This window comes from Olea europaea, chromosome 7, assembly GCF_002742605.1.
Source record: "Olea europaea var. sylvestris chromosome 7, O_europaea_v1, whole genome shotgun sequence".
In the NCBI taxonomy this organism is placed as follows: Eukaryota; Viridiplantae; Streptophyta; class Magnoliopsida; order Lamiales; family Oleaceae; genus Olea; species Olea europaea.
In genome coordinates, this window is record NC_036243.1 from 16,506,188 (window position 1) to 16,518,726 (window position 12,539).

At 31.4% G+C, this 12,539-nt stretch overlaps 1 protein-coding gene across 1 annotated transcript; it reads left to right on the forward strand.

Moving 5' to 3' along the window:
* Positions 1-6,101: 6,101 nt before the first annotated feature.
* Positions 6,102-12,232, forward strand: LOC111397173. The gene is made up of 9 exons (XM_023023943.1): positions 6,102-6,654; positions 6,865-7,410; positions 7,655-9,076; positions 9,164-9,488; positions 9,609-9,870; positions 9,943-10,159; positions 10,732-11,096; positions 11,696-11,831; positions 11,945-12,232. The coding sequence occupies exons 1-9, from the start codon at positions 6,541-6,543 to the stop codon at positions 11,975-11,977; spliced, it is 3,420 nt and encodes a 1,139-aa protein (XP_022879711.1). The 5' UTR covers positions 6,102-6,540; the 3' UTR covers positions 11,978-12,232.
* Positions 12,233-12,539: the final 307 nt, after the last annotated feature.

Consider the following 12,539-nt stretch of genomic DNA (forward strand, 5'->3'; position numbering starts at 1 on the left):
ATCATTCATCCTTCTTCAAAAATGAAAGAGAAATGCTTTTCTCCCTTTTAAGAAACGATATTTTCAAAAACAAAAATCCTCTCAATCTAAACCTCCTAAATTCTCAAAATGAAATTTTTCAAAAAAAATAAAAAATAAAAAATGGAAGAAGAATTTCTAAAACTTCAAATATTACCTGTGGAAAATGTAACAAACATGTTATTATTCCAATAGATGTCCTATGAAAGGAAAGATTAATAATCTTCAAATGGAAGAAGATGTTAAACTTGAACTTCTTAATTACTCAATTCTAGTTCAGATGAAGAATCTGATTCTGAACTCGAACAAGTTTATCAACATGAAGAAGAATATGATGTTGAGACTAGTTCAAACTCCTCATCTTCTACTTGAGACCAAGGTAAAGAAGTCGTGGTTACAAAACCTTAAATGTTCTTGCTAAAGAAGAATAACTTATTCAATAAATAATTGAGAAAATTAAAGATCCTCAATTAAAGAGAAAATTCTCTATTCTTCTACTTTCTACTTCAAAAACTTCAGTAACACCATTTAGTATGAAAGATATATTAAACTGCTTTAATGCCGAATACATACCTTTAAAATCTCTAGTTCTGAATTATGATCAGAAACTAAGGAGATGAAATCTCAAATTGCTATCCTAGAACGTCAAATGAAAAATATTCGAATGGAAGTTGTTTTCTTGAAAATTAAAACTTTAGAACAATAATAGATTTCTGATCATGAATTCTCTTTTGAAGATAATACATCTCAAATGATTAATCCCTACAAAATATTTCGAAAAAACTATTGAGCGCTTTATGGCACTAGTGGTAAAAACTCAATATTCATTATAAATTTTCAAGAGCACGTGTCAGCAATTCCAATATTTGTTTCAAAAATATTTTCTATTTAGTAGAAGATTTTGATTAAGAAGTTATTCTTGGCACTTCTTTCATTGTTAAATCTTTCATCTTCAAGTAGACTCAAAAGGTTTAACAACCACTATTTTGGTCGAGAAATATTTTTCAAATAAACCCTCTTTCTTATAAAATATGTTAATTCTTTAAAGCAGGCGTCTATTCCAAAAATTATTAATAATATTAATTTTAAGAAAAAGCACGTTCAATTTCTCAAAGAAGAGATTAAATTTCAAAAAAATTGAAGAACACTTACAAAATTCTTCAATAAAGAAAAAAATTCATTCTTTAAAAAAAAAAATTGAAAATGAAATATTTGCTACTATTTCTGATACTTCTTGAAACAAAAATATACACATAATTTCTCTTCCTAATGCTCCTGATTTCATGAATCAATGATTCATACAAAATCTCATCCTATTCAGATGAATAAAGAATTACGTGACTGTTGTGTTAAAGAAATCCATGATTTACTTGAGAAATGATTAGTTTGTCGAAGTAAATCTCCTTGGAATTGCGACGATTTCTATGTCAATAATTTCCCTGAAATGGAACAAGGTGCTCCTAGACTCATTATCAATTACAAACCTCTCAATAAAGCTTTTCACTGGATTCTGTTAAACGGGTTGCTCAAAGATTTTATCTTCTCCAAATTTGATATGAAATCTAGTTTCTGGTAGATTCAGATCAAAGAAAAAGATAAATAGAAAACTACCTTCAATGTTTCATTTGTTCAATATGAATGAAATGTCATGTCATTCAGTTTTAAAAATGCTCTATCTAAATTTAAAAAAATTATGAACGATATTTTTAACCATTATCAAAATTTTATTATTGTTTACATTGATGATGTTTTAATATATTCTGATAAAAATATTTTAAATATCTCAATACATTCATGTATGCTATAAAAAATAATGGATTTGCTGTTTCATTTAAGAAATTCATTATTTGTCAAACTCGCATAAGGTTCTTAAGTCATTACATTCATTTAGGAACACTTGCTCCTATTCAAAGAAGTCTAGAATTCATAGATAAATTTTCTGATTAAATTCTAGACAAAACAAGTTGCAGCACATTTTAGGCTGCGCTAATTACATATTTGATTTTGTAAAAAATATACAACTACTTTGTGCTCCTTTTTTTCAAAGATTGCAAAAGCGTCCACTACCTTGGAGCTCAAACCACACGTTAACTGCTCAGAACTTTAAAGCTGCAGTCAAAAGTATTCCATGCCTGTCAACTATCAACCCTCTAGCCTTTATTATTGTTGAGATAGATGCGTCAGACATAGTGTTTGGTAGGGTGTTAAAGCAGATTTTAAAAGAGTCCAATTAAAAACAATTGGTAAGATTCCACTTAGGAGTGTGGATTGACCCTCAAAAAAATTGCTCAATGTTCAAAAAATAAATTTTATCAATAGTTCTATGTATTTCAAAATTTTAAAATGATTTAATCAATAAAAAATATATTTTAAAAACCAACAGTAAATCTTCAAAAAATATTTTATAAAAAGATGTCAAAAATCTTGTTTCAAAGCAAGTATTTGCAAGATGGCAAGCTATGTTATCCTATTTTGATTTTAAAATTCTATATATTTAAGGAAAATCAAATGCTCTCATAGATTTTCTAACCAGAGAGTTTATAAAAAAAATAAAAAATAAAAATCCTCTTAAGTGACTTCGTGAGTTTCAATGGCATCTTCTTCTTCAAAGAAGAAGAAGAAGATAACTTCAATTCCCCTATTATCAATGGATGATTATATTTAAAATAAAGACAAAGTAAAATTCTTCTACCTCTCAAAAAAACAACCCTTCGCTTCAAAAAATTTACTTTGCTCTCAAAATACTTTCCAAAAACTTGGAAAAATCCCTACTTAAAATAAAGACATTCTCGATCTATCAAACCCTTCAAATTTCAAAGAGGCTTTTTAACATAATTCTGGCAAATTAACAGAGATCAGTCCCTCAAAAAGATTTTCACTATTTTACAAAAGCCTATCCAATTACCTGGTTTCAAAATGGAAATGTCATCGGGACATAGGTATTCATCTCTAAATGAATGCCTTCAAGATTTATTCTCCCTCATTTTCACTTTACGCCTAGAAACATAAAAAAAAATCAAGAGATTTTTATGAAGCCATCTTAATTAAAACTGGATCGACTATTATAACTCATACTTCAACTACTCAAAAACCAAATCTCATTGATTTTTCAAAAATAAGTACTCAAAGAATTTTGTTGTATGACACAATAGTCAAGTAATTCTTTCTTCGCCTAAATAGGACAAAATTTTGTATGAATCATTGATTCATGAAAATCAGGAACATTAGGAAGAGAATTATTCTGTCTCTTTCTATTCCAGAAAGTATTAGGAATTGTAAAACATATTTCATTTTCAATTTGATTTTGAAAGAATGAAATTTTTTCTTTATTGAAGAATTTTGTAATTGTTCTTCAATTTTTTGAAATTTAATCTCTTCTTTGAGAAATTGAACGTGCTTTTTCTTAAAATTAATATTATTAATAATTTTTGAAATAGACGCTTGCTTAAAAGAATTTACATCTTTTTATAAGAAATAGGATTTATTTGAAAAATATTTCTCGACCAAAATAGTGGTTGTTAAACCTTTTGAGTCTACTTGAAGATGAAAGATTTAAACAATGAAAGAAGTGCCAAGAATAACTTCTTAATCAAAATCTTCGACTAAATAGAAAATACTTTTGAAACAAATATTGAAATTACTGAAATGTGCTCTTGAAAATTTATAATGAATATTGAGTTTTTTACCATTAGTACCATAAAGCGCTCAGTAGTTTTTTCGAAATATTTTGTAGGGATTAATCATTTGAGATGTATCATCTTCAAAAGAGAATTCATGATCAGGAATGCATTATTGTTCTAAAGTTTTAATTTTCAAGAAAACAACTTCCATTCGAACATTTTTCATTTGACGTTCTAGGATCGCAATTTGAGATTTCATCTCCTTAGTTTCCAATCATAATTTAGAACTAGAGATTTTAAAGGTATGTATTCAGTATTAAACCGGTTTAATATATCTTTCATACTAAATGGTGTTACCGAAGTTTTTGAAGTAGAAAGTAGAAGAATAGAGAAATTTCTCTTTAATTGAGGATCTTTAATCTCAATTATTTATTGAATAAGTTCTTCTTCTTTAGTAAGAACATTTATGGTTTTGCAACCACGACTTCTTTACCTTGGCCTGAAGTAGAAGATGAGGAGTTTGAACTAGTCTCAACATCATATTCTTCTTCATGTTGATAAACTTGTTCGAGTTCAGAATTAGATTCTTTATCTGAACTAGAATTGAGTAATTAAGAAGTTTAAGTTTAACATCTTCTTCCATTTGAAGATTATTAATCTTTCCTTTTATAGGACATTTAATGGAATAATAAACTGTTTGTTACATTTTCCACAAGTAATATTTGAAGTTTTAGAAATTCTTCTTCCATTTTTTTTTTGAAAATTTTCATTTTGAGAATTTAGGAGGATTAGATTGAGAGGAATTTTTTTTTTTTTTAAATATCGTTTCTTAAAAGGGAGGGAAAGCATTTCTCTTTCATTTTTGAAGAAGGATGAATGATTTTCTCAACACCATATTGATCATAGAAGGATGAATGATTTTCTCAAAGTATTTTTCTAAACTATCAGAATATATTAAAACATCATCAATGTAAACAATAATAAAATTTTGATAGTGGTTAAAAATATCATTCATAATTTTTTGAAATTCAGAGAAAGCATTTTTAAGATCGAATGATATGACATTTCATTCATATTGAAGAAATGAAACATTGAAAGCAGTTTTCTATTTATCTTCTTATTTGATTTGAATCTACTAGAAACTAGATTTCATATCAAATTTGGAGAAGATAAAACCTTTGAGTAACCTGTTTAATAGAACTTTTTTTAGGGAATGGATATCGAATCCATTGAAAAGCTTTATTGAGAGGTTCGTAATTGATAACGAGTCTAAGAGCACCTCGTTCAATTTCAAGGAAATTATTGACATAGAAATCATCGCAATTCCAAGGAGATTTACTTCGACGAACTAATCATTTCTCAAGTAAATCATGGATTTCTTTAACACAATAGTCTAGTAATTCTTTCTTCGCCTAAATAGGACTAATCTCAATATTCATGAAAATCAGGAGCATTAGGAAGAGAATTTATATGTATCTTTCTATTGCAAAAAGTATTAGGAATAGTAAAATCTATTAACACTTGCTTTAAAGAATTAACATCTTTATAAGAAAGGTTTTAAATTTGAAAAATATTTCTCGGCAAAAAATAATGGTTGTTAAACCTCTTGAGTTTTCTAGAAAATGATAGATTTGAACAATGAAAGTAGTGCCAAGAATAACTCATTTGATCCAAATCTTTGACTAAATAGAAAATATTTTTGAAAAAAATATTGGAATTGCAAACATGTATTTTAAAAAGTTTATAATGAATATTGAATTTTTTACTACTAGCATCATTAAGAAGCTAAGTAGTTTTTTCGAAATATTTTGAGTAGGGATTAATTGTTCCCTAACGCAAATTTGATCATTGCAATTCTATTTTTTCAACTATTATCACCTTATATGCATATGCATATATATATATATACACACACACACATACACACAGCCCTTTGAAGAATAAATAAAAAAATTAATATATTTAAATTTAACTACATATTAGTCTACAAAAAATTATTATTTAATTAAAAATAGATATTTAAAGAAAATCAAAAAGGAAAAAAAATTATAAGAATCAAGTTTAATTTTTCATAGAATATAAAGATAAACAACGAGAGAGAGAGAGAGAGAGAGAGAGAGAGAGAGTATAATCAATAAAAGAAATAAATTTTAATCATATATGTTCGTAGAAAGAAAAAGGAAAGAGAAATATTTAAAGAAAAAATTACATATTAATTATTTTTTTAATGTGAAAGTCTTTCAAGATCTTGTGATTAATGAGAAATAAATTTTGAAATTTTATTTTAGTATTTTACTTTCATAAGACAATTAAAATTTTTTAATCAAATACATTGTGACTTTTAGAATCTCAAAAAATTTACATTCAATACTTCTTTAACTTTTTAAATTCCAAAAAGTGTGTCAACCCTTCTTCATGTGAATAATGTTCTCGCATTGCTTAGCATCTACTGAATTTTGGCTACACGAGAGACGGAGAGAGAGACTGAGCTTCTTTGATATATAGACGGGACTGGGTGGTGTACGACCGAGATTTAATCTTTTTTTCTTTCTTTCTTCGTTACTATGCCCTAATCCTTTCCTACCGAAGAGGAACTTAGTGGGAAGCTCTGCACGTCATTATCTTTGTACGAGTTGACTCCTCGAGTCCTCGTCAAGGAGATACCTGTTGCTTTCCTTAATGAGAAATTTACTCCTTTTTTCTCATTTCACGTATCTTTTTCAAAGTCCGTACACTTATGTTGATGTTTGTTCTTTTAATTTGTAGGGAAGTTTCCTTTTTTCTTTGAACTTCATTCATTCCCCTATGGAACCTTAATAGCAAAGTTATCATATCACTTCTGGTATAAATTCGTGCATGATGAGATTTTTGTGATATTTGATAATTTAGAGTTGAGGGAGAGATGATGGGCGCTGTGGAGAAGAAACAAAAAGAAGCTATAGGTCAAGGATTGATAAATTTGGTATTTTCTTGGTCTATAAGTGATGTGATGAACAAGGATCTTTACAAGAATAAGGTTTGTTTACCTCTCCTTTTGCATTTTGAGTTACATCATTTTGGTAAAACAGATTGTAATGTTTCAGGCACGATCTCCTGCCCTCGGTGGCAAGAGAACAATAATTAAAGTTCTCTTGCCACAGTGGAACGTTTTTATTTCAATTCCATGTGATCGTTTTCCTGATTTTATTTCTCTCAAAGTCTCTCTAAAGAATTTGTATGTTGACAGGTTGATCGAATTCCGGAGACATTCTTATCAGCAAACCAATATTTCCGGTCATTCATCAATCCACTTATCGAAGAAACACATGCTGATCTTCGCTCTAATTTTTTATCTCTGAATTATGCACCTCTATGTGAAATTTTTTATGTCAATCTGCATAAAGATTTTCGGCTTCCCAATAATTTGTTGTACACCATAACATTGAGAAAATTGAGTGACAAGGAGAAAGATGAAGCATATGAACCCGAGGTTGGAGATTTAATCGCTTTGACAGATGTAAAACCGAAACGTGTTGATGATCTGGACAGGCCTAAAAGATCTTATACTATTGCTTTAGTTCAAGGCATGAAAGATGACGGTTCGTTCAGGATTCCAATCCTGTCTTCGAAGCCTATCGTGTTTGAGAAAGCAGAGGGTGGAAAGAGGGACAAACTTTTTGCTGTTTATCTTACAAACTTGACAACAAATATCCGCATATGGCAGGCATTGCATCCAAACCTGACTGGCGAAAATATGAAGATATTTGATTCAGTGCTGGAAGTCAATGCAAAGGTAGGATCTATGAAGATTATCTCTTTCTTGATTATTACATAACTGATCAGACTATATACTTTTGGCTATTTTTCAAGTTACTTTTTTAGAATGAAATAAGTTTTGTCAGCGAAAAGAGCAACTCCGAAAACATTGTATGGTAAAATAAGTGATTTAAAGTTTAACTAACTCTTTGAACAACCAAACATGCTTTATATATTGAAGCACGCTCGATAATTTATACAAATTAATTAACTGCATGCAGGCAGAAGAAAATTGTACTATATGTTCTGCTGAGCAGAATAGGAGTATTCACGTATCAAGGTTGAGAAACTCCATTGGCACTTTAGGAATGGATGATTCACAGGAAGCTGCTATCTTAAATTGTATTGTTACAAGAGAATGTCATCATCGAAATGATGTGAAACTAATATGGGGTCCTCCGGGAACTGGGAAAACAAGAACAATTTCATCGTTATTATTTGCCCTGTTGAGGATGAAATGTAGGACATTGACTTGTGCACCAACTAATGTTGCTGTTATAGGAGTAGCAAAAAAATTACTGAGTTTGCTAAGTGGTACACTATTATTTGATACGTATGGACTGGGGGACGTTGTTTTATTTGGTAATGGCGAACGAATGAAAATTGATGACCATGAAGATCTTTATGATGTGTTTCTAGATTACCGTGTATCTGTGCTTTCTAGATGTTTTGCTCCATTTTCCGGGTGGACGGCTGGTATAGTATCACTCACAAGCTTGCTTGAAGATCCGGAAGAGCAGTATCAACAATACATGTTAAAAGAAAAACAAAAGCAGGAAAAAGATGACGGTGATGCTAGTGGCGATGATGACAGTGAGGATCAGACAGACAAGATACAAAACAAATGGTTTGGAGAAGGGAAAGGGAGTGGCGGCAAAGAAACAGAGACTGAAAATGGACAAATGAAAGATACGTTAAGAAAGAAATATATGAAGGAAATCTTGTGTACCTTGAGGGAAAACAAGAAGAAAAAATCAAAGCAACCAGAGCCTTCGCAAAAAAGAAGTCAGTTGAAATGTGATGAAAGAAAAGATGAGAACAAAAAAATGAAAGAAAAGGAAAGGGGAGAAGGTGTTATTCAATGGACGTTTGAGGAATTTATGATCAAGAAATTTGATTCATTAAGAATGCAGGTAATGCTTTGTGCTGAAGGCTTGTACACACATTTGCCGAGTTCTTTTATGAAGCTGGAAGTAGTAAAAAACATGGTTAAACTTCTTGAACTGTTAAAAGCTCTAAAAACTTCAATCCATGACGTTTCTGTTTCAAATGAAGATTTAAAACAAGCCTTAAATGGAAAGGGAGAAACAGAAAGAAGAACGAAATTCAGTAATCTATGTATAACCAGATTAGAGTGCCTTGAAACACTGAAATTCCTTCGCGACGGATTCTCTGTCCCACAATTTACAGAACACTATGAAATCAAAAATTTTTGTCTACAATGGGCACGCTTAATTTTCTGTACTGCCTCGAGTTCAGCAAAATTGCGAAGTGGGGATATGACACCATTTGAATTAGTAATCATAGATGAAGCTGCGCAGCTAAAAGAATGTGAATCCACTATCCCCTTACAGCTCCCAGGTCTTCGCCATGCTATACTTGTTGGAGATGAGAAACAACTTCCGGCAATGGTTCAAAGCAAGGTTTTGTAATCCTTATTGATTCATTTACTAGTCATTAAAATTTAGAATGATAATCATTCTTAGTTACATTTTGTTTGGTATTGACAGATATGTGAAAAAGCTGATTTTGGGAGGAGTTTATTCGAGAGACTTGTGATATTAGGACACAGGAAGCAGCTTCTTGGCGTTCAGTACAGGATGCATCCATCAATAAGCTTATTTCCGAACAAGGAGTTCTATTGCAAACAGATTAAAGACGGACCAAATGTCAGGGAAAGAGCTTATGGAAGGCGCTTTCTTAAAGGAAATATGTTCGGCTCCTACTCATTCATTGATGTGACCAGTGGCAAAGAGCAATTTGATAACAGGCATAGTACGAGAAACATGGTCGAAGTGTTTGTTATTGCAGAAATTGTATCTAACCTCCATAAAGGTAACTGTGGCTATCTACCAGTTAATCTCAACAAGTATTGTTAAACAAACTTTGTAAGGAACGTGATAGAATCACTTTTTGGTTTATTCTAATTGTTTCTCATAGTATACCTTTTCACAGAATCCCTTTCCTCAAAGCAAAAGGTTCGGGTTGGTTGCTTATCACCGTACAAAGCACAAGTTTCTGCAATTCAGCAGAAACTTGGTAAGACATATAGCACAGATGCAGACGAACTGTTTTCAGTAAATATTCGCTCTGTTGATGGTTTTCAAGGTGGTGAGGAAGATGTCATAATAATGTCTACTGTTAGATGCAATGGGAATGGATCAGTGGGTTTTCTTTCTAATTGTCAAAGAGCAAATGTGGCTTTGACTCGAGCAAGGTATTATTTATATAGCAGAAACTATTGCATGTAAAAAATCTTATTTAAATACAAAAATGTCTCTTTCTGTAGGTACTGCCTCTGGATATTGGGCAATAGTTCAACTTTACTAAAGAGTGGCTCTGTTTGGAAGCGCTTAGTTCAAGATTCCAAGAATCGGGGTTGCTTTTATAATGCTTTCGAGGACAAAAATATGAATCAAGCAATTACTAGTGCCTTGGTTGAGCTTGGCGAGCTTAATTTGTTATTTGACACAAACTCCTCGTTGTTTCAAATGGCAAAGTGGAAGGTATGCTGCTATTTATCTCTACTGATATGCTTTTTTTTGTTACTTATAAAAAAATGATGACAATCTACTTCATATCTTGTAACCTATAACTTGGATTCAAGTACACATTTCTAGCCTATTTAGTGAAGAGGATCGGATGGCACCAATCAGTATTAATAAAGAATAATTCTAAAATCTTGTTTATTATTCTGTCTGATCATGTCTTGTAGTGCGTAGCAAAGATTCACCCTGGTATATGTGTCCAAATATCTTACTCTCATATACTGGCAAAAGTTACTTACCCTTTAACCTTTTGTTCTTCATTTTCATGGTATTGTGGAGTTTAAATCAATGAAGCATGCATAGGGACAGACAACTTCAAACGAACATATCGTAGTTGTTTTTCTGTCAGAAACAGACTACAACTAACTAAATTAGTTTGTTCGAAGAGAGAAATTACATCCTTAAATAGTGTAAAGGAATTGCTTTGCTGTTAGTATTTATAATACCTAAAGCTTTTTATTTGTCCAATATATGCATAGGAGTCTAGTTTGTTAAACTTACTGATAATGCACCGGCTTTGTTTATGATAGGTTTGTTTCACTGATGAATTCTCAAGATCCATGTCTAAAATTCAGCACATAGACATTCGTAAAGAAGCACTTTCTCTTCTGGAGAAGCTATCAAGTGGCTGGCGTCAGCTGCACAAACATGAAATTCTCAACAACTTGGATGGTGCTTCTTCTCAATTCTTGGAACTATATGACGTCAAGGAGCCATACAAATTGATTTGGACTGTAGATATTCTCAGGGATAATTTGAATGACATTCAAGTTATCAAAATTTTGGATATTTTGCCAAGTTCTAAGGTTTTAACATTCGCCAAAAAACTTGACGAGCAATTTGGGAACAATACGTTTAATTATATGAGCCGTTGCATGTGCAAGCAACTTGAAGGGTATGTGATTTCTTTTTTTTTTTTAACTTCGCCAATCAATAAAATGGAATAGTACGAACTTATATTTGTGTTGCTTTAAAAGCTAAACTAAGATGTCATCAAGTCATGCATGTCATTAGGAACCAGATGCTTGATTATTTTTATCAGTTTACTGTTGGAACACTTTGTGGGTCATCCAATGTTCTTAACTTATAAAGAATTTTAAGTGGCCGGTTTTTTGCCTGTATACGTGAGGCTTGAGAAGAACCTTGCACTGTTATTCTCCCTTATAGTGAAAACTTACTAAGGAATGTGGACATTGCTCTTCTATTGAGAGTGAACCTCCATAGAATTGCATATTTCCTTTGCTTGTTTTACAATTCCCTCTCTTTTTGTTATTGTTCTTGTAAGAATGGATTGTGATTTACATAAATATTAGGTCGACAAGACCTCAGTAGTACAGGTTAGAAGTGTGAGGTTGCGCCAAAACTAATTGGTTTCTTGTGGTTAAGAATACTCTCGTGTCATTGTATCGACAATATTACCTAACAAGAAATGATTCATGCAGTTAATTCTAAAATTTATCAGCAAAATGGCTTAGTTCATGTCATCCACTGCAGGAACACGGTTCTTCCAATGACATGGCCCGCGAATACAAATGCTCCTTCCCGCAGTGATCCCACGCATGAGTTAGCAAGTCAACTGGCAAAAGTCAGTCTGCAGGACGAACCAGGTACATCAAAGCGACGTTATCGGGTGAGTGTATGGACAAATTATTCCACCATGGAACTTCTTTTTATTTTTTCCCATAAATTTGTGATCTTCATGACAATTTCTCTTTTTCTTTTCTTTTTTTTCATGGAAAACAGGCACGGCGTGAGAGAAATAGCCATCGGCGCTGACTTAAGAGTAGTTTAACTGGAAAATTCAAATAAAATTGGCTTTTTCTCATGAGAAGGATAAGCAGCAAGCTTTTAAGTTATAATGTTGATGTGTTGTCTATATGTTTTATGAATTTTAAGCCAAATTCTGCATAGAATTGGTATGTATGGAAGTAGATTGCTACATTTCTTTACTTTTTTAAGTAGAAGTGGAAATTTCTTCCACTCAATACCTTATTAAAGATGTTGGGGGGTTTTTATTTATCATTTTTAATTTCTCTGGTGACAAGATTATAAAGTATTCAGGAGAATGTTATTTAGCATTACTGGTGTTAAAACATCAATTTAGGCGACACTAACATAGGATTAAATGTTATATACAATTAAATGAGTCACTTATTTTTATATTTTACTGAGTTTATCACGTAACGTTACTTAAACTAATGTTGTAGCACCTGTGATGCTGGATTCAAAGCACTTGTCTCAAAATTAAAAAAAAAAAAATTCGTGGGCTGTGTCAATTGCAGTATGCTAACACTGCTTTTCCAAAATCTCCATCCCAAATTAGTTGAGTTTTTATATT

Bases quoted from the DNA above. Each gene is read 5' to 3' on its own strand.
- LOC111397173 (XM_023023943.1), top strand. From the start codon at position 6,541: ATGATGGGCGCTGTGGAGAAGAAACAAAAAGAAGCTATAGGTCAAGGA. The intron at 7,411-7,654 runs GTAGGATCTATG...AACTGCATGCAG, and splicing joins TGCTGGAAGTCAATGCAAAG to GCAGAAGAAAATTGTACTAT. The intron at 9,077-9,163 runs GTTTTGTAATCC...TGGTATTGACAG, and splicing joins CGGCAATGGTTCAAAGCAAG to ATATGTGAAAAAGCTGATTT.